The sequence below is a fragment of the Colletotrichum graminicola genome (genome assembly GCF_000149035.1).
Source record: "Colletotrichum graminicola M1.001 genomic scaffold supercont1.54, whole genome shotgun sequence".
NCBI lineage: Eukaryota > Fungi > Ascomycota > Sordariomycetes > Glomerellales > Glomerellaceae > Colletotrichum > Colletotrichum graminicola.
The window spans coordinates 42,117-61,498 of record NW_007361058.1 but is presented as its reverse complement, the minus strand read 5'-3'; the positions used below and the strand labels follow the sequence as shown (position 1 = coordinate 61,498).

At 55.0% G+C, this 19,382-nt stretch overlaps 5 protein-coding genes and 1 non-coding gene across 6 annotated transcripts; 3 read left to right on the top strand and 3 right to left on the bottom strand.

Annotated features, from left to right (window-relative positions):
• Nucleotides 1–571: 571 nt before the first annotated feature.
• On the bottom strand, nucleotides 572–644 carry GLRG_13246. Its single transcript has one exon. It is a non-coding gene; the product is annotated as a tRNA-Lys (tRNA).
• A 2,986-nt stretch (nucleotides 645–3,630) lies between these two features.
• GLRG_09933 (uncharacterized protein) lies at nucleotides 3,631–5,940 on the bottom strand (the record flags this gene model as incomplete). The annotated part of the gene is made up of 2 exons (XM_008100618.1): nucleotides 3,631–5,722; nucleotides 5,849–5,940. The coding sequence occupies 2 exons, from the start codon at nucleotides 5,938–5,940 to the stop codon at nucleotides 3,631–3,633; spliced, it is 2,184 nt and encodes a 727-aa protein (XP_008098809.1).
• A 1,834-nt stretch (nucleotides 5,941–7,774) lies between these two features.
• GLRG_09932 (WSC domain-containing protein) lies at nucleotides 7,775–9,398 on the bottom strand (the record flags this gene model as incomplete). The annotated part of the gene is made up of 4 exons (XM_008100617.1): nucleotides 7,775–8,173; nucleotides 8,271–8,902; nucleotides 8,978–9,081; nucleotides 9,151–9,398. 4 exons carry the CDS (start codon nucleotides 9,396–9,398, stop codon nucleotides 7,775–7,777), a joined length of 1,383 nt encoding a protein of 460 aa, XP_008098808.1.
• A 3,397-nt stretch (nucleotides 9,399–12,795) lies between these two features.
• On the top strand, nucleotides 12,796–14,373 carry GLRG_09931 (acetylornithine and succinylornithine aminotransferase; the record flags this gene model as incomplete). Its single annotated transcript, XM_008100616.1, has 3 exons — nucleotides 12,796–12,936; nucleotides 13,022–13,261; nucleotides 13,345–14,373. The coding sequence occupies 3 exons, from the start codon at nucleotides 12,796–12,798 to the stop codon at nucleotides 14,371–14,373; spliced, it is 1,410 nt and encodes a 469-aa protein (XP_008098807.1).
• A 726-nt stretch (nucleotides 14,374–15,099) lies between these two features.
• On the top strand, nucleotides 15,100–15,597 carry GLRG_09930 (uncharacterized protein; the record flags this gene model as incomplete). The annotated part of the gene is made up of 1 exon (XM_008100615.1): nucleotides 15,100–15,597. The coding sequence occupies one exon, from the start codon at nucleotides 15,100–15,102 to the stop codon at nucleotides 15,595–15,597; it is 498 nt and encodes a 165-aa protein (XP_008098806.1).
• Nucleotides 15,598–18,290: 2,693 nt separating this feature from the next.
• On the top strand, nucleotides 18,291–19,000 carry GLRG_09929 (cutinase; the record flags this gene model as incomplete). Its single annotated transcript, XM_008100614.1, has 2 exons — nucleotides 18,291–18,762; nucleotides 18,819–19,000. 2 exons carry the CDS (start codon nucleotides 18,291–18,293, stop codon nucleotides 18,998–19,000), a joined length of 654 nt encoding a protein of 217 aa, XP_008098805.1.
• Nucleotides 19,001–19,382: the final 382 nt, after the last annotated feature.

Below are 19,382 nucleotides of genomic sequence, written 5' to 3'. Positions count from 1 at the left end.
TCTGGTCTGCTCCCCCTGTTATATCTTCCATGTGGGTTCGTTTGATGACCTGGTATTAGTCGAATTTCACCGCGGGATAATGGCCGTCACATCTGAAGATGCCTTGTAGAGTTGGGCGCTTGGTGAAAACGAGTAGTAGGCCTTGAGAAACCGAATGGCCCCCCTACTCTTACGAGTTTGTAGTGATCCGTGTAAGTGAGCTTAGTCATCTAGTAAATCCAGTTGCGGGGTCCGAATTCGCAGCATGTTCTCCATGTGCGGTTTTGGTCTACGCCATAAAATAGCACCGTGTATGTGTATCAAGAATGCAACTTTGGTCAACGGGTAGACTGTAGTAGTAGACATGCTTGTTCTGCAAACGGACCACTACAAACTTCAGTGGGGAGGGATACTTACCGCAAAGAGTAAAAATACATATACTAACCATGTCCATGTAGGGATCACATTGCAGCGACGTTTATAAAAACGGCGACAGATGTGTTATGTGCGGCATTAGACACGACGACCGAGATGAGAAAAACACAAAAAGTGTAACCCGAAGAGTGGCTATGCCAATCGCGGTGAGGATTTGAGCCTCACGCGGGGGTCGAACCCGCAACCTTGAGATTAAGAGTCTCACGCTCTACCGATTGAGCTAGCAAGGCGGGTTATTATTGGTTGTTGAGGTTTAGTGGGTTTCCATAGTTAAGTACTCTACATCAATCCCAGACACTGATTGGATATCTCGACTCCATTGTTTGATAACTGGTAGTAGACATGTATTATGTAATGAAATGGTATCAGTGTAGACTCAAACTAGGTAATGAACACAAGAGCCTCCCGAGTTACTAAGTATGCTTAAGGAGCCTTTAGCCCATGCGTACGCTTGGCGATTACGCACGGGACACTTGGAGGGACTTATACGAATGTGGTCGAAAACGTCATAAAGAACGGCTCATGCACACGAAAACCGATCGTCGTCAACTTTCAACTGGTCATGCTACCTTCCCCCGAATGGTTCGTGGAGGCCTGCGATGGTTTGCACTGCCCTTCAATGTCGTTAACCCGGAGCCCTTGACCAGGCCGCTCAGACACGCGTGCGCGCGCTTCATCAAAATCCCAGACTTGGGTTGGAGACACAATAGGGTTAAAATTTGATCCGTAAGCCGCGCGGGGGTAATGATGGAAATCTGACATCTGTGGAGTCCATAGAGTTCGCACGTGTACGCATTGCAGAGAGCCTCAAACTGAGCCAAGACCACCGATCGCACATCTTGACCCGCGCGCGCGCTGTCCTACGGTCTCCAGCGTCGCCACGCTCCGAAGCCATCCGATGCTGACGATGGAACCAGAAGCAGTAAGCATTTTACTTACACTTCATCTGTTCGCGCCGTCATCGGCACAAGATCGGCCTGGGTCATGTTGCGGCAGGGTCGATTTCTCAGTGCAAGACTTCTTGCTCTTGCGCCGGTTCACGTAGGACCGGCCATACGGTTTTTGTTAGATGCATTGAAGCTCCGCGGCGGCCTTGAGCCCTTCTACCGCTAGCCTGCTCAGGCCGGGTAATTCGATTCAATGAGCTTGGCGTGGTCAGACGGTACGAGCAGTTGGTTTACAGTGCTCAGTGGGGTTTTCGTAATAATTACCATTATGACCATGCTCGTAAAATCTCAGGCTCCCTGTCACACGAGTGTTTTTTTTTTAAAAAATGAATAAATTTAAAAGCCCGATCGTAATCACGGTCAGATCCATCTAGCGTGGTCGAATGTGTTCTCCGGATAGACATTCAGGAATAGTCCATCATGTGTCACAATCCATCTTGTACTCATCGTGCCACCAGAAAGGCGGGGCGAGTATTGGCGGGATACGGCAATTTCGACTCTATGGAATAGACTCATATGATCTTTGAATAGTTGATTATTGATGCTATCAGTAATGGCAAACCCTGCACATAAGGCCAGCATGCCCCTTTTCGTACTGTCTCTTCAACACAGTCTTGTACACCATTTTCGTCAACTTTACCATCCACCTAGAAACATTGAATGGAAAGAAAGACCTCCCTCATCGTTTCCACTGTAGTCGTGACCGCCCAAGTCAGCTGCAGATAATGTTGAATCTAGAAAAGTCGTTCGAGTCGACGTGGAAGCCGTTCGCTGACGAAGAGCGACAGCAGAAACTCCCGAAAAAAGCCTAGCTGATCGATTTTCTGATCCCTTCGAATGCTCTGCTCAGTTAAGCTTGAGACCGCCCACTGTTCTCAACGCCGATCCCTGATATTTCGGACCATGTCGGTTGCTCGAATACAAGCGCTTTTGCGTCTCACGGGCCGCGCACAACTACCTGTGAGTAATGCTGCAGAGGTTTGTACTTGGATTCGCGCGCCTGTTTCCAACTACAACACCATGCACTCGACATCGACCACTGTGCGACCCCTTTCGTCCACACCACTCTCGCGCCCACCGAAACGCGAAAGACGGCGTGGACTGGTGCCTCCAGGTACCAGTCGAGAAAATTTACCCCGAGGCGTTCCCTTCGTAACCGTCGTTCCACGATCCGCCACGATTAGGGATCCGGATCAAACGAGAGTGACAGGTCGGACTCTCTCCAGGCCTGCAGACCTGACGGTTGTTTTGGGTTTGACTCCAGCTTAATCCACGGCTGAAGTCTAGGGGTGCACGATGTACGTGGATGTAGATGGTGAGGGAAAGGAAGCAATCAAGTTGCTCGGGTGATGACGATTAGTCAACGAAGATTGGTTGATTGGGTTGTATGAAGTGGATGGGGTGGATGGGGTGTGAATGGGAGGTTGGTTAGTTGTGAACGGCAGGATGTTGGTTAGTTGATCTGGATGTGATGGCTTATGGGGGCCCATGCTTGCACAGGGCCAGCACTCCTTGATGTACTTGATTACGTCGCTGGACATAGTTGGCCAAAAGACTTCTTTAATAAGACAGCGTCGCGTGACGTTGGGACCCAGGTGTCCAGCTTTGTCGTGGGCCATCTCATAAGCCTAGGCAACCTCTAACCTCACCAAACATCGCTGTCGACCATACTAAGTCTGAGTTCTCCGTCGCCCGAAGCTCCGATATCAACTCTATGACATTGATGAAGAAATCCTCTTGCCCTCAATGACACGCTATCGCATGCAGCTTTCATGAGCCGCGCCATTCCATCTCGGAGAGGATTGAACTGATGGAGATGCGTGTAGGTTCATGCGGTACACCAGACCAGCCCTGCCCAGCCCTGCCCTTCACGGCCGACTAATAGCCACATTGCCACTGTCAGAGAGATTCCTGTTACTGGAGGGTCTAATCCCAGAGGACCTCGCGGATAGAGCATGAATGCTGCCTCGGAAGGCTTACTGGGAGCGGATTCGTTGACACACGGTGTCCATGCCAACAGGTGACAGTAAAAAAACCTGGGACTAGGAGACTTATTATCTTGTTATGGTAAAATGTGGGTCATGTGTCTATGAGAGTTGGTGCTAAACGTCCCGAGTGTGTACAGTTTCGTTGACAAATCCAATCTATAGCCGCCCAGTAACAGCCCCCCACATGTGTACAGTATAAGCATATGCCCCCACCACGAATATCTGGCTGCGTTGAAATCATGGTAGGTGTCAATCGTCGTACAGGTACAACTATCCCCTGGTTACTCTTGTCCTCCCATGCCCGTGAGGCCACCGGCGAGCCCCTGCATTCTCCTGCCGAGCAGGTCATCCGTGCTCTTGAGCTTCACCAGGCTCGCGCCGGCGCTTTTGCTCGCGCCCCTGGCGCGCCCGTTCTTTTTCTTTCCGCCGCCCTCGCCCTTGTCGACGATGGACTCGCTCTCATCCATCGCTTGTGGCTCCTTGGTCAGAATGCTTTTCCGGTTAGCCCGTGTCATGCTAATCTCCAGGGGACGATCCTCGTCGCCGCTGGACTCGGCGCGGACGTGGTGGCGCCCCTCGGTGTTGCCGTTCGTAAGGTGGCCGCCGCCGGCCCGGCGACGCCCGCGGCCCTCGCGCTCGCGGACGGCATCAGCGGAGGTGAAGATCTCCGTGATCCAATCAGCGGACCGTTCGAAATGCTTCCAGGCCGGCGGGTAGACGGTGGGGAATTGCATGAACCCGTGGGAGATGCCGGGGATCAACATCACCTCGGCAACGTCCTTGGGGTTGAAGACAGATTCGAGACCGTCGCCGTGGTCGGAGCGCTCGGAGCGGGCCTGGTCGAACATGGCCTCCTTAACCTTGCGCAGGCGCGCCGAGAAGATGACGGTATCATCGACGAGGGGGTCCCGCTCGCCCGTGAGGAAATAGACCTTGGGGAAGCGGGCGAGGAGGGAGTCTGGAGTCAGGACGGGGGAGAGGAGGTAGTCCTTGCTGAAGTCGGGGCGGTTGTGAGGGCCGATGTAGAGAATGATCATGGCGCGCATCATCTCAGGGGTGAGCACGCGATCGTTGAAATAGGAGATCATGGAGGACATGGCGAGGCGAGTCCTCAAGGGCTCGGAGTGGTGCGAGGTGCTTTGCTTCCGCTTGACGTCCGCGGTCGAGAACTGCATGTTGGAAGGCCCCTGTGGGCCGCCGTGCGAGTACTCGGGGTGAGGGCTAGCGAGCGCCAGCTGGGACGCGATCTCGGCCTCCTTGGCGGTCAGCTCCGCGGACTGCTTGTTCGAGCTGTCTTCCTCGTCGTCCGAGTGGTGCGGCGTGCCGACCAGGTCGTTGTACTGCATGCTCTTTTTCCTGATGATGGACTGGTTGGTACTCCTTAACCTCCTGTCCTTCATGAGCGACATCTGTTCGTCCGACATCCAGTTCCCAATGTTCATATCGAGCGCCGGGTAGAATAGGACGAGCCCATCGGGCAGTGGCAGATCTCCGGTGGTCGAGTACCGGCGCATGGGGACAGATGTCCGCTCGATGATCATCAATGTCGTTGCGGTGGCTAGGTTGCCGCCAGCACTGTCGCCCGTCACAACTATCTTGGGCGTCTCCCTTCCAGACATTCCGATGCACCTTCCCTTGCTGCGGATGAGGGTGGTGTACACGTCAAAACACTCGTTCAGGGCATAGGGGTAAGGGAACTCGGGAGCCTTCTTGTAATCCAGACTCAGGACGGGCTGCCCCGTCTTGGACGCCCACGCAAACAACTTATCGTCATTGCATCGAGGATCCATAGCGACGAATCCGCCTCCGGGGATATCCAGCACGATCCTATTGTGATGTACGAGGTCGGTCAGGGGCCCATCGAAATAGAGCCAAGCCGACACCGGCTCCTTGTAATCGCTCCCCGCTGGTCGCGGGATGCGGATGGCGCGTGGCGGCCAGCGGGAGAAGCGGGGTCTCATGAGGTTCTGCAAGAAGCTCAGGTAGGGCGTCGTCCCTTTGTCCCAGGACACGCGCAGGTGCTCGACTGTCAGCATGCCGCGGACCTTGCGCACCTTCTCATCGGCCTTTTCGGCGGCGACCATGTAGAAGACGGAAAAGACGATGCTGGCGAGGTCACGCAGCCACTTTGCGCGGATCTTCATGGCGGTCCAGAAGCCGGCGTCTAGGGCAGTGAGGACCCAGGTGGCACGAAAGTAGGTAGCATCATACATGTTAGCCATGGGCTCGGGGCTAGCGAGGCCGACGAGGGTGCTGAAGTGGCGGGCGGCGTAGAGGTAAATCATGGTGATGACGACTGTCTGCCATGCCGTGAGGCGCTTCGTCGTGAGCTTGGAGAAGAAACGCATACCGGGCGGGCCATGGGGATGGCCTCTGCATCAGAGGAAAAGGCACTTGTCAACATGATGTCGCTAAACTGAAGAGAGAGAGGGGAGGAGGGGGGGGAGAGGAGAGAGAGCAGAGGCGCGACGCGGCGCGGCCTACGTTCGCATCACGTACCTGAAGAGGTATGCCGACCAGAAAGCCAGCACCGCCAAGACTTGGAGGCGGCGCGACTTGACCGACGGCCTTCCCAGCACGTGGTCGATCATGACGACTGGTGGTTGCAAAGTATCAGCAGAACGGCAGCGTAAGCAAGTCGTCGTTTCGAAGAAAGATGGGAGTTGTTATATGTTTGTATGTTTCCGAGGACACAAGACCATGGGCCAAGGGACCGAGGGAGGGAGGCCAAGGCTGAGCATGCAACAACAACGCACGCAGTCGTCGAGGTTGTCGTGGCTGGGGCAAGCCTGGCGTTGTTCTGGTCGACGGGATAGCGCAGCGTGAGTATTGCGAAGCGAAGCGAAGGCTCCCTGGGCTAAAACACCCAACCAAAGCGACGGGGCACGGGAAGGCGGCTTAGCGAGGAACAGCGCAGAAAACGGTTCGAGGTCACGGGCCGCCACTCTCGTGTCTGGGATGATTCGAGAATAAGAGCCGGGAGATGCTCCGGTTGTTTGGAGATGGAAGGCGAAGCTAAGCGGCCGAGGGCCGGAAGAAATGGAGATGGTGCCAGGATTGAATGGATGGACGACGGTGTCTCGGGAGGGAGGGATATGGCGGATTCGGAGGAGAAGCTGGCTGGCCGTCAATGAGGACAGGACTGGCTGATTTTTTCGGGAAGAGAGAGAAGAGACAATGATGATAGCGAGGGCAACGACAACATGGACAATGGAAGAAGAGGCTCCTCGTGGGCAGAGGGTCCCTGAGCCAGGCGACCAGGGTAGCGGCGGCACATGTTTCAATGTGACTCGGTTCAATTGCTGGAGGTGCGACGGTGACGTTTCCTTGGTTTTCCTTTTCTGGGGGACGGCGCAGCAGCTGACATGTGAAGAGGGCCCCAGTCCACCCGGAGCTCGAAGTCAGAAAGAAAGAGACCACCAGACAGCCAGAGAGCAGGATAAGCGTGACCCGTACGGGGCCGAGAGGGGCACGTGGGTGCCGCCGTGCTAAGAGCTAGTCCCAATATGGTATCACTCCAGGTCCTGCCATTGACTATAGCCAATCATATACTGTCGCTTACCTGCTTTAGCTTAGCGCGATCCCCCTGCTCCCCCCCACGTCTCCACTGCCCTCAGCTCCTGTTTCCCCGCGCTGCTCCGCTGTCGAAGTGCACTCACTCGCTGGGGGGAGGGCTGGTTAATTACGTAAGCTTACGCACGGGGCTTATGGATAAAGACGAGTCGATAGCTGACAGCCATTAGCTAATCAGTCCTAGACTGGGCCATCCATCAGCAACACCACCATATTTCTCGACATGCATCTGACGACGAGTCATGAGGACGATGTCTTAATGTTATACCTTTCTACGAAGTCATCGTGTGTGGACTCCAGCCCAGGATCCTCCAGAATGTGCTTGGCCGTGATTCGCAGACTTGGAATCATAAAGGTAATGGAGCAAGATGGACGATTCAGGGCGCCTCCATTGCGAAAAACTCTACTCATTTTGGCTGGTCTGCAGTCAATGTTTGTCGGAAATCGAGGAGGCATCTCTTCTCTGCCACCACGGGCCAGAAGTCGGAGGGCGATGCGCACATATCTCCAAGCTCCATGTCGACTCCCTGGTTGATCCCCGCCTCGGCGCACGTATTCCTCGAAGCACCGACTCATGCGACTTGAGCCGCTTCCGCCCATCAAATATTCTCCACAAAGAGATGGAGGAGAGAGAGGGGGGGGGGGGGGGGGGAATGTTTAGCTTTACGGGCAATGGGATTTTGCATTGAATCACTATCACTATAACAACAACTCCTAGGACGCGTCCGCCATTACATGAGTACTGCCAGAGCCCCCCCCCCCCTTCGGCAATGGGCACATGCAGCCCTGACACTACATTGATGGCTCGCAAACGCCAGACCTTTTTTTCCCGCGTGAGTTGCTCCGGCTCGTTCAAAGAGAACAGACACTGTTGTACATGATGGCAGCCAAACAGTACGTGCTGGTGCTATGCGCCCGGATGACTGGAATGGGCTTGCTGAAAGTGTTGCAGAAGAGGACATTTCTATCATAGCCGACCTGGAAGACCACGCAGTCAGGGTTCGCGTGGCAGCGATCCGAGCATTCCTTCTTGGTCGCGGGGTGCGTTACATCGATTTTGCCGTAGTTGAAGTGGCAGTCGCCCGTGCCTTTGCAGTCGGCTTTGTAGATGCTGATGCGCCCGGCGCCGCCGCACGTATCAAACTGGTTGCCGGCGCACGACATGTCGCAGCCGCTGGACGCCTGCGAGTTGCCGCCGTCGATGCTGTTGCCGCAGTAGCACTCGGAGCCGTACTCGGTACCGGCGTATTCCTGACGTGGCTTGGGTCAGCTCCCGTTATGCAGGTAGAGCAAGGAGGGGGCGGCGGAGGACGCTTTGCAGTGCAAGATGGGGAGGACGTATACTCACATAGCCGAGGCTGTCGCACTGAGAAACACACTGGGCGGCGCTGAACTTATTGAAGCTAGGCACCCTGTACGAGAGAGCCCGCCGCGAGGGGCTGTCGGTGTAGCAGCTCTGGGCGATCCAGCCGTCAGGGAGCGTACTAGGGCCGCCTGTAACAGGCTTGGAGCTCTTATAGATGTTGATAGCAGCCGCACCACCGCAGTACTGCGACTTGTCGGCAGTGCAGACCATATTGCAGGACTTGGCCGGGATGGGGGCACCTCCGTTCTGGATGCTGGCGCCGCAAAAGCACTCCTTGCCAAACTCAAGCCCGGCGTACGGGAAGCCTTGGGCGGCGCAGGCCGTGGTGCAGTCGCTGACCCTCACGTTGCCGGGGAGGCTCATGCGGGTGGTCAGGGTGCGAGCCGAGGAGTGGTCTGAGTAGCACCCGAGCGAGTCGAACTCTCCAGATGCGGCCAAAATGGCGGGCGCTGCGTCGCCGTTGGTGAAGACGTTGAGCCGCCCGCCTTCACCGCAGACTTCGCCGCTGTTGCCGGCGCACGGCTTCTTGCAGTCGGTCTCAGGCGCCTTGTCGGAGGCAGAATCGAGGAGGTAGCCGCAGTAGCATTCACGGCCCCATTCGACGCCGGCCACCCCTGTCAACAGTCAGAGCGAGTTCGAAATGCTTTAAAGTGTGTGTGTGTGTGTGTATAAGAGGGAGATTTGCTTACCGTATCCCTTTCCATCGCAGTAAGCAATGCATTTCTCCTGCGACATGTCATCTCCGTGGTAGCTGTCGCCGCTCAGCGCTCTCGAGGACGTGACTTCAGTAAAACTGTAAGAATACCGTCAGCTATGGCCAAACAAGACAGCATATGCCGTTTACAGCCATTAGTATGCTTACCATCCCATATAAGCCCATGGGCTTGGTAGGGCATCGCTGATGCCGTTCACGGCGCGCTTCAGGACGTTCCGTTGAACCGAGGGACCATGGGAAACCAGTTCGGCAGATCGCTTGCTGACTGCCGTATCGTTGGATACGTTCTCGGGCGCGATGGGGTTGATCGCGCCAAGGTAATACCTGTCTTCAGAGTCCGCAGAGGCAACGGTGACGAGCACGAGGCTCACGAGGGACAGGAGAGAGGTGCGCATGGTTGCGGGACTACAGATGATTCGACTTTCTTGAACGAGTATGAAGAGGGTGATGATGGAAGGGATGAGGAAACAAGAACATCTCCAAGGTCGGAGATGGGGGCTTTTAATACTGGATTTGTCCTGCCACAAGGCAAACATCCAGACACCCCAAAATCGCTCTCCTCCAGACGTTTACCGTCGTTCGACACATGACTTCAGCCGATCCTCTCCCAGATGCCACGAGCAGCAAGGCATCCAAGGCTTGGCATCTGTTCAGGCCCAGCCTCTCGAAATTTCCAGCAACCAGGGGCTCACATCGTGTCTGTAAATCGCCAAGTTCGACGCCCTTCTCAGCCCGGCCTGCGACACAAGCTAGCTGGCAATAAGGCCCGTGTGGGGAAATCAACTGGTCGACAGCGACAGGTAGAGGTCAAAAGTCGGTCTAGTCCCTAGGCAGCTAACCTAGACGCTTGCCTGGACCGCTCGAAACCCTCCTTTCCTGGCGCCAGTCCAAAAGGAGGAATACCATCTTCAGCCTCCAGTCTTGCGAACCAGACTCTCGGGGACGAGATCTGGCCCTACTCCACCACTTAATTTCCTGTCCAGCACATTGTCTCCACTACTTTGTTCTGCTTAGTCTTTCAAGCTCGATACCGCATTGTTTAGCTAGGTCCGAGGGCCGTTGGATTGGCATCTGACCCGATGTCCAGCCCGTCGGATTCACCCTTCAGCCGCTAATCTCCACAGGTTTTGCGCCCAGTATGGTTGAGAGGAAGAACCCTCTTGGATTCCTAACCTCATATTTGAGTATATCGATTTTACAGAGGGCCAAATTACCAGACTCTTCTGGCCTAGGAAACCCCCTTACCAAGCTCACAATGATGGCAAAAGTTGAGAAGAGGGTTTTGGAAAGCTGCAAATAAAATCAATAAGTAGGGGAACAAACCTTCTCTTTAGCGGGAATGGCTGAGACTCATCGGGTCAAAGGGATCTAGATCTCGTGGCTTGTAAGTCTGGTCCAGATTTGCAACTAGCGCATCTATAAGCTCCGACGTTGCTGCATTCTGAAGATATTTTTATTTGCTCACGAGCTATTGTTATCCTCTCCTGAAACAGCAAGTATCTGCTTCAAAATTGACCGGAAACACGATATGGAGAAAAGCAGGCAGACCGCATCTGGAGAATAGGCTGGATGCTTTTTGTGGAACACAATGTGGCTACGGGGTCCGGCAGTATCAGGCTTCATTTGGTTCATACCCTGCAACTGGCCGTCCGTTATTGTCATTGGTAGAACTTGCTCTTCCCGGAAGATCTCTCAAGGCTTCGGCGGTTCTCTCGCGTTGTTCGATCGGGTTTGTTGGCTTCCAAGGACCTATCGGTTTTGGCTTCAGAGATTATCCGCTCGGCTCATGTGGGATAACATGAAAGAGAAGCGTTATTCGACTGCAAGAGCTTCAGCATTCTATCGAGAGCGAGCAGGTCCTCCTCATATGGCTGAGGGCTCCCTCGTATAAGACCAAGGTCTTGATGGGCCTTTTGAAAAAGATTCATCGAGAGAAGTCGGGCCAAAAAGACCACAAAAGCCTCAGCCATGCACAAGAAGATTGGTTATCGGCGAAGCAAGACTCGAGCAATGACCGGGTAGCCCCTTGTCAACACCTACGAGACGGCCTGATGACCATTTTCGAAGACCCTTGGCTCACGCCAATCTGGATCCTGCAAGAGGTCTTCCATGCTCGCCCGGCCTCGGTATGCTGCGGCAGATGGTCCGCCCCGGCTTATATGCTCGCGACTGCCGCAAAACTTGTCGGAGTCGACTCAGATTCTCAAGTTAGGGCTGATCTGGACGTGGTGCCGACTCCTTCAATGGGGAGATCTGCAAAGACGAAGAGTCTACAAACTTTACTGCTGCAGTTCCGAGGGAGCCATGCAACGGATCCCCGAGACATGGTTTACGCCTCGGACATATCGGAGGACGACCCTACAGGTCCCCGGCGCCTAACATGAGAGCCTTCCTGAAGATTTTCGTCTCTTAACCCAGGCAGCGCCGTGAGAAACGCCATCATGTTCCTGAAGCCTAGTGACCATTCCATGTCGCCAAAGAGAAACATTTCGAGATATTACACGAGTTCACCCTTGGACTGAAAATAATCCGGAAGCAGTAGGGGAGGGGGGGAGCTAGCAGGGCACTAGCAGTAGGGCTAGAGGTGGATAAACTATTACCTAAAAGGCATGTAAAAGGGGAGTGTGTAGGAGTTCTAGGATGAAAGAAAGACAGATATCAATAATTGTTACAATTAATCTCTAGCTACAATATTAGTTAACTCCTTTATTTAGTGTAGTCTCATCCCCTAACATCTTCCTAAATACGAGAATGGCAGGGGTACTGTGAAGAGAACATTTCCTAAATACTTCTGGGTCTTGGTGATGAGCGAATGTGTCACGAGTTAGAGCACTCGGCAGGGCATATAATAATAGTATCAAGAAAGGCTTATTCTTATGAAAGTAGAGATGTAAAGAAAATATTCTATCTATATAGGTAGGTGATACGAGTATTGAGTAAAATGCCATGCGATATGGCACATTCCACCCGACAGGTGCTGTATGAAGCTATCGTGACTGAATGCGTTTAGCGCTCCAAGACCTGTCCAACTTACAAATCTCCAATCTCACTGCGAGCCAAAACGACACCTATTCTGTTTTTGAACGGTGTGATTTGAAAGCGGAAAAAGCATCATGATCCTATCCGGCGGGAAACTGCATATCGCGGAGGGTCTTGTTGCCGCCTTTTTGAGATCGGGCGGCAAGCGAAGAGCCAGAGGAAATGGTAGCTCCCTTGTGTTTCCTCTTTGTGGCATCAACAAATTGTTCAAGGCACATGAGGTGGTGTCTAGATGGGCTTGTGCTTCTGGGTTGTTTGCAAAAGTTCAAAAGGCTTAACTCAATATTAACCTAGTCAGTCTCATATTACAATGACGAAAGGCGAGAGTTTCGGCAATATGCTTTCAATGGCGAGCAGTTGGCTGCTGAATGAGAATTTGAATTGTTAGAAAGAGACCGTACCATACCATGTCATTGAGTAACTTGTATCTAGATGACTCCTTGAGTGGCCCTTGTCATTGCAGAAATAATTCGACATATTCCAGGCTCGTTTCGTCCGACCACGGCCGAGATCGGAGCGGGATCGCCGGGGTCCAAATGCACGTACCCCCGGGAAGAGGATGTGCCCCTCGATGCAGAAACGGAACGGCTTATCGATAGCAGGATTGACGAGTCACCTCTGCTCTATGCATGCGCGAACGGCCCCAAATTTTAAACCGGGTGTGTGACTTTTCTCTCTCTCTCTCTCTCTCTCTCTCTCTCTCTCCAACAACCACCACCGCCCGAGTCTCGTTTTCTTTCTTGGAATATCACAATGGCGTTCCGTGCTCCTCTGCGACTGCAATTGGCCAAGTGCCAGCCGCTTCTGGCCGTCTCCTCGCGCGGCAACGCTCGTGCGGTGTCTTCTGCGACGGCCGCCTCGAGCCTCCCGGAGGACGTCAAGAGCAGCATCACAGTCGGTTATCCCCCCACCCTCCTTCCCCAACGACTGCGCGTTTCGAAGTTACAGTTGGTACTGACAACAGCTTCGTTCCTCCCAGAGCCAGGCCTCTTTACCGAACCCTGATCCGACCGAAGACTCGGCGAGCGCCGCCCTCGTCCGCGAACATGCGCCCTACATGGTCGCCACTTATGCCCGCCCGCCGCCCGTATTCGTAAAAGGCCAGGGATCTGTGCTCTGGGACATCGAGAACAGGCAGTACCTCGACTTTACCGCCGGCATCGCCGTCAACTCCCTCGGCCACTGCGACCCGGAGCTTACCAAGCTCTTGACCGAGCAGGTGAGCAGCCTCCCCCGTCCCCCCCCGAGGTGTGCCGTGAGTCATCTCGACCGTTACTGACCAGTGACGCCAACACCCAACAGGGAAGCACCCTCATGCACGCGTCGAACCTCTACTACAACCCCTGGACCGGCGCCCTCTCCAAGCTCTTGGTCGAGAAGACCCGTGAGGCTGGCGCCATGCACGACGTCAACTCCGTCTTCATCTGCAATTCGGGCTCCGAGGCCAACGAGGCCGCTATCAAGTTCGCCAGGAAGGCCGCCAAGGTCGGCCAGGCCTCGGGTGACAAGTACGAGATCGTCTCGTTTAACAACGCTTTCCACGGCCGGACCATGGGCAGCCTGTCAGCCACCCACAACCCCAAGTACCAGGAACCCTTTGCGCCGATGCTTCCCGGCTTCAAGCTCGGCGCGTTCAACGACGTCGCGGCCATTAACGACGTCGTCACGGACAAGACGTGCGGCGTCATCGTCGAGCCCATCCAGGGCGAGGGCGGCGTGACGCCCGCGACGGACGAGTTCCTCATCGCCCTCGCCAGGCGCTGCCGCGAGGTCGGCGCCGTCCTCATCTACGACGAGATCCAGTGCGGCCTGTCGCGCACCGGCGCGTTCTGGGCGCACGCTCACCTGCCCAAGGAGGCACACCCGGACATCATCACCACCGCCAAGGCGCTCGGCAACGGCTTCCCCATCGGCGCCACAATCGTCAACGGCAACGTCTCGGACAAGATCAAGGTGGGCGACCACGGCACCACCTTTGGCGGCAACCCCCTCGCCTGCCGCCTCGCCCACAACATCGTCTCCCGCCTCGCCGACCCCGGTCTGCAGAAGGCTGTCGCCGCCAAGGCCGACATCTTCAGGACCCGCTTCGACGCCCTGCGCGAGCGCTTCCCCGACCTGATCAAGGAGGTCCGCGGCCGCGGCCTCATCCTCGGCCTCCAGCTGACCCAGGACCCCGCACCCATCGTCAAGGCCGCCCGCGAGCGCGGCCTGCTGGTCATCACCGCCGGCACCAACACCCTGCGTTTCGTCCCACCTCTGACCATCACGGAGCAGCAGATCCAGCAGGGCTTGGACATCTTGGAGGAGGCCATCTCTGTCACCCGCTCATGAACACCTCCCTCACTCTCTCGCGCGTGATAGGACTTGACTCCCCCATGTAATGAATCGTTTGGCGCCGGCGTTTAAAAAAAACCTCCTTACGAACCCTAGACTTAGATTTTCACCCCACGCAAGGCAGCGGCAGTTTAGGCTAGCGATAATTGTCTCTCCACATGTCGGTTTCGATGTGGGCTCATTGAGCATCTTGAATATCAAAGAACGTCTATTGAGTGAACCGCTCAAATGTATACGACCGTCGGCTTTTGCGTGTATTTGTAAAGGTTGTTTCACTACCTAAATATGTGACGCGCTCAACAGTTCGCCAGAGAAAGAAAGAGTGAAGGTAAAAATACCAACTTTGCACCTGCCTCGCCGTCTCCGCTCCTTCTAATACACCTGATCCAGTGGCTCTTTCCTTCACCGATTCCTACCCAGCTTCACATCTTGCTATAAAAGCAACCAGCTCGCTCGGTATTCGCTTTTCAATATCTCTCCCTCATCAACTCCACCAACCCAACCATACGACATCTGATCGTCGGCCGACATATAATTCAATCCGTCCCTATCTACACAAAGTCAACAAAATCTCAATCGCCAGTTCAACCCGAACGATACAGTTGCGAACCATAACCGCGATTCATCTCAGCCTATCTAGCACGTTCAAGCGCCAGGTATGTCTAACTGGTTACCCAGCAGTGAGAATGACCTCGTGCTGACAAGGTGTTGAGAAACAGCACGATGGTTTCACAGACTGAGAAAGAGGAGCGCGTTTTCGCCGAGCTGCTTGGAGATTCCAGATACAAGCCCCTCGGTCGTCAGCTTGATTCCAGAGCCCATCGTCTTATCGATGCAATGGCAGACGCCATCTCTTCAGAGACATTACTCAAAGAACTCTGCACCGAAGACGTTACTATGATTACTGGCAAGAGGGGTTCAGGGCAAGTACACAAGGGCGTTCAAGAAGTCTTTGGCTTCTGCATACTTGACATAAGTACCATCCGCATCATCATTACCACAGTAGATCGACGTCGTATCATCTGCCCCGTCGAAGTTTACCTTGCTACGTCTGCCTCCTCCTACGAGAAGCAACGGACGGTCATGATCTTCGATGCCGACGATAATTGCAAGATCAAGAGAGTCGAGATGAGACCCCTTATCGAGCCCGAGCGCATAACAGTCGATGTATATCAAGATGGCGATGGCCATGAGGAACTATATACAGACAACAACCTTTGAGACAAAAAGAATGCTGCACGGGTGGAGTTCTGGGTGATTCGCCTGCACAATGGAGCAATGATACTTGGATGGAGAAGCCTAGAAGTTAGGCATTAGATAGAAAAGCGTACGCTGTTCTTTTGAAAATCTTGCAGTTTGCTCTGACTCCAGAGGACCATACGTGGTGACTTTCACCTCCTGTGACCGCCCCTCTCGCTCCAGCCTCATCGACCTGTCCCGCTACCATCTAGAACTCACCTACCGCAACCAGTAGACAGCAGCGCCGCTTGACCCTATCTTGGCTTTAGCTTCTTTTCGTCTTCCACCGCTCAAGGTAAAAAAGATAAATACTTTAAGCCACATTATGAAACCACCTGGCATCAAGCAGACGCAAAGCTTAAGTTACAATCGTGACAGAAGCTCAGCTGGGAGCCTTGGAAGTCATGGAGACGAACAAGTTGCGTCACGAATGCTCCGCTGACTTCTACTCCTGCTGCGCGCGACAAATCATCGCAGTTTGTAGCCCGATGAAACCAGAACTAGCAAGTCCCATGAGTGTTGCCTATCGTGAGGTTAGAGCTTGCCGAGTTCACCCACAGGTGGTCAATGTGAATTCAACAACCCGCAATTCTGAGGGCTCTTCGGCCGGTTTATTCATAGCTCTCCTCACCCGAGGACACGGCGGGGTTCCGTCACGTTTCTCCACCAGGAGAACCATGCTTCACGAAGTCGATGGCCCTGGACATGATGTGATGACCCCACGGACCGGAAACGAAGATCAAGACCCGACTTGACGGCTCATATCTGCCTTTCGACCATTGACGGGCCTCCGCGACCCTCACTTAGCTATACACAGGGTTGCCTGTCTCAAGTACCTACTTGAAGATCTTGAAACTGAGCCAAACCCAGACCACGACACTCCCCGGAGTCCCGAATATAGAAAGCGCATGATCGAACTCAGTTGAGCGCGCTGTGCATCAATCAACACACTCACACGACTGTCAGCTACCCTTCCGGAAGTCTAGTCGCTACACCGTCCATAAGCCGCTCAGCCATCCAAAATTGCTCGACACAAAACCCTCCATCATGCCAGCTCCCTCACCACCCGAATCGATTGGTGGAGGGTACGAAAAAGTAAACACCGTTGCCCCCATTTGGAAGCTTCATCTCCGGCGACGTGATCCCGGCGATCGTACGCCATGCCAACCCTATCCCATCACCAGAATCCTATGAGGACGAGACGCCGACGGGTTCCAACTCGCAGTCCCAAGAGAACTGGGCGAGCAAACCGAAGAGCAGCATAACCGGACTGGCGTCACCCCGGCCCCGCTACGCTTGCCGATCCCGTCTCGTTGACAGCATCCCCAAGCCCGGCGCGCCAGGGCTGAGGTGAAAAGTCAGGCCTCGTTTAGGTTATCCCACCGAACGTCACTCGTCTCAAAAGTCCGAGTCCATCCCGTTTGCGTTTCGGTCGTCTTTCGACAGAACCGGCCGAAACTTGAGACGATTCTCAGCGGACGGACTGGTCGAGCCCCCCCTCCCCCTCATATGTCGTCAACGGTTCAACCGCGCCTTCGGACGTGACGAACATCTTTTCCATCTCTTCCAAAGGACGAAGAAACCCCTTCTTGGTCTAGACGGTGAATATGGGAAAAAAAAAGGGGACACCGGATCGCAAGAAGAAGAAAAAAAAAAGGTGATGCCAGACCTGCCGCTTTTCCCTCGGGCCCAGGACCAGCAGTCCCTCGTCTGCTTCTGATCCACCAGCGCGACCACTCTGCCAAGCACGCCAGGATAGAGAGATACAAAAGAAGTAGAAGGAAGAAAAGCAAAAACCTCGCAAATCGCCAGTCCCCACACATCTGGATCGCTCCGATGGGAGGGGGGAGGCCGATAGAGGAAAAAGGAAAGGAAACAAAAAGCTTCTCTGAGAATGAGTGGGCGTGCTCCTTACCGTTCTGCCCGCTGCTGCGCACCGGTCGTTTCGGATCGTCCTCTCTCGCGTAAACACACCGGACCGGCCTGATCCATGAAACGACCTCGACCAATCGCAACTGTTACCGTCTGATGATTCGAGCCCGATTCGGACGTTTCCTTCTGCTCTATGAGCGAAGGAGGGGAGTAGCCGTCAGTCGTCTGCCGTTGAAGACGTAGTTTTGTCTTGACGAGCTCTCAAGGGTCCCGCTTGACGGTTCCAGCCAAGCTTGCGGCTAGCATTCTATCTGCCATGCCCCCCCCCCCCCCCCCCCCCCCCGTCTCTCCTTCTCAGTCGGCCAGAAGGACTTTGGGTCCCAGCAGAGAGTGCCCATCCTTTCCTACCCGTCCAGTGACGGCGGCATCAGGGTCCATCCCCCCACGTGTGGGCCGCTAGCTCTGTGATCCGCCCTCCTTTCCCCATCGGGAGGAGGTTGCGGCATCCGAAGCCGTTTTGCTACAGGAAACAAAAGCATCTCATACCTGGGAAGTTGAGCTTATTGTGCATTTGTTCTGTGAGCTGTCTGCGCAGTTTGAATAAAGGTCCAGGCCGTGGGGAAGGGGGGGGGTAAAGCCCCTCGGTATAAGAAGCCCAAAGTCGCACTCTCCTCCCCATCTAACGTCATGACAGGAGACACTTTGAAGCTTTGTTGGCCCAAGGTTCGGTTTACCAAAGTCACTACGCCCCAGCTCAGCCTATCTATACAGATATAATAACCCCGCCTGGGGGACTGAATAAGATGCACCGATCAACACCGGCCCTCCTCCTCGCCGTGCTGGGCATGGCGTCCGCCTCCCCCTTCGCGATCGTGCCCCGACAGGCCGACTTCTCGGGGAACCAGCAGGACGGCCTCTCGGGCCCCTGCCAGCCCACGATGGTCATCTTCGCCCGCGGAACCACCGAGCGCGGCAACGTCGGCACCCTCGCCGGCCCGCCATTCTTCCAGGCCCTGTCGGCCCAGGTCGGTGGCGCCCTCGCCGTCCAGGGCGTCGAGTACCCCGCCAGCGTCCAAGGCTTCCTCGCCGGCGGCGACGCCAAGGGCTCCCAGACAATGGCCACCCTCACCGAGCAGGCCATCACAAAGTGCCCCAACTCGTCCATCATCATGTCCGGCTATTCCCAGGGCGGCCAGCTGGTGCACAACGCCGCGGCGATGATGTCCCAGTCCATGGTGGCCAGCGTCGCTGGTGCCGTCATCTTTGGCGACCCACGTAAGCCCTTTCTTCCCTTTCCCCGGATGAGACTTGAAGTTGACCCCTCTCCCCAGTCAATGGCCAGCCCGTCCAGGGCGTCCCCACCCAAAGGACCATGGTCATCTGCCACAACGGCGACAACATCTGTGAGGGCGGCAGCCAGATCCGCCGCGCCCACTTGACGTACGGCGACAACGCCGCCGAGGCCGCCCAGTTCGCCGCGTCCATGACGCCGCCGTCTGCCGCCGCGGCGTAAGGGGAACCCCGGGAGCCTTCTCAGAGTTGACCTCGGAGGAGGCAGTTCCATTGTGTGTACATATTTCGGTATTTTACTTTTTTGCGCGAAGACGTACGCCCAAGGTCGCGCCGTGTAGCACGTGGTGAAACGGACTGAAGGGGTAATGCCGACGAGCCAGGTCTACTTTTGGCCGTGAGGGGGAGGGTTGCCAGTAATCTTCGTCGTTTGGCATAGCTTTAGAATTTGCGTCGCCATTTCCTCAGACATAGACGCGATCTCTTAGTGTGAATGATACCGGCTGCTCTTTTGAGAAAAAAAAAAACAAAAACAAAGGCGGTGGGGGTTTCAATCGTTGCCCCGGGCAAGACCAGATGGCTCGTATGAACTCTGCTGCGGTACC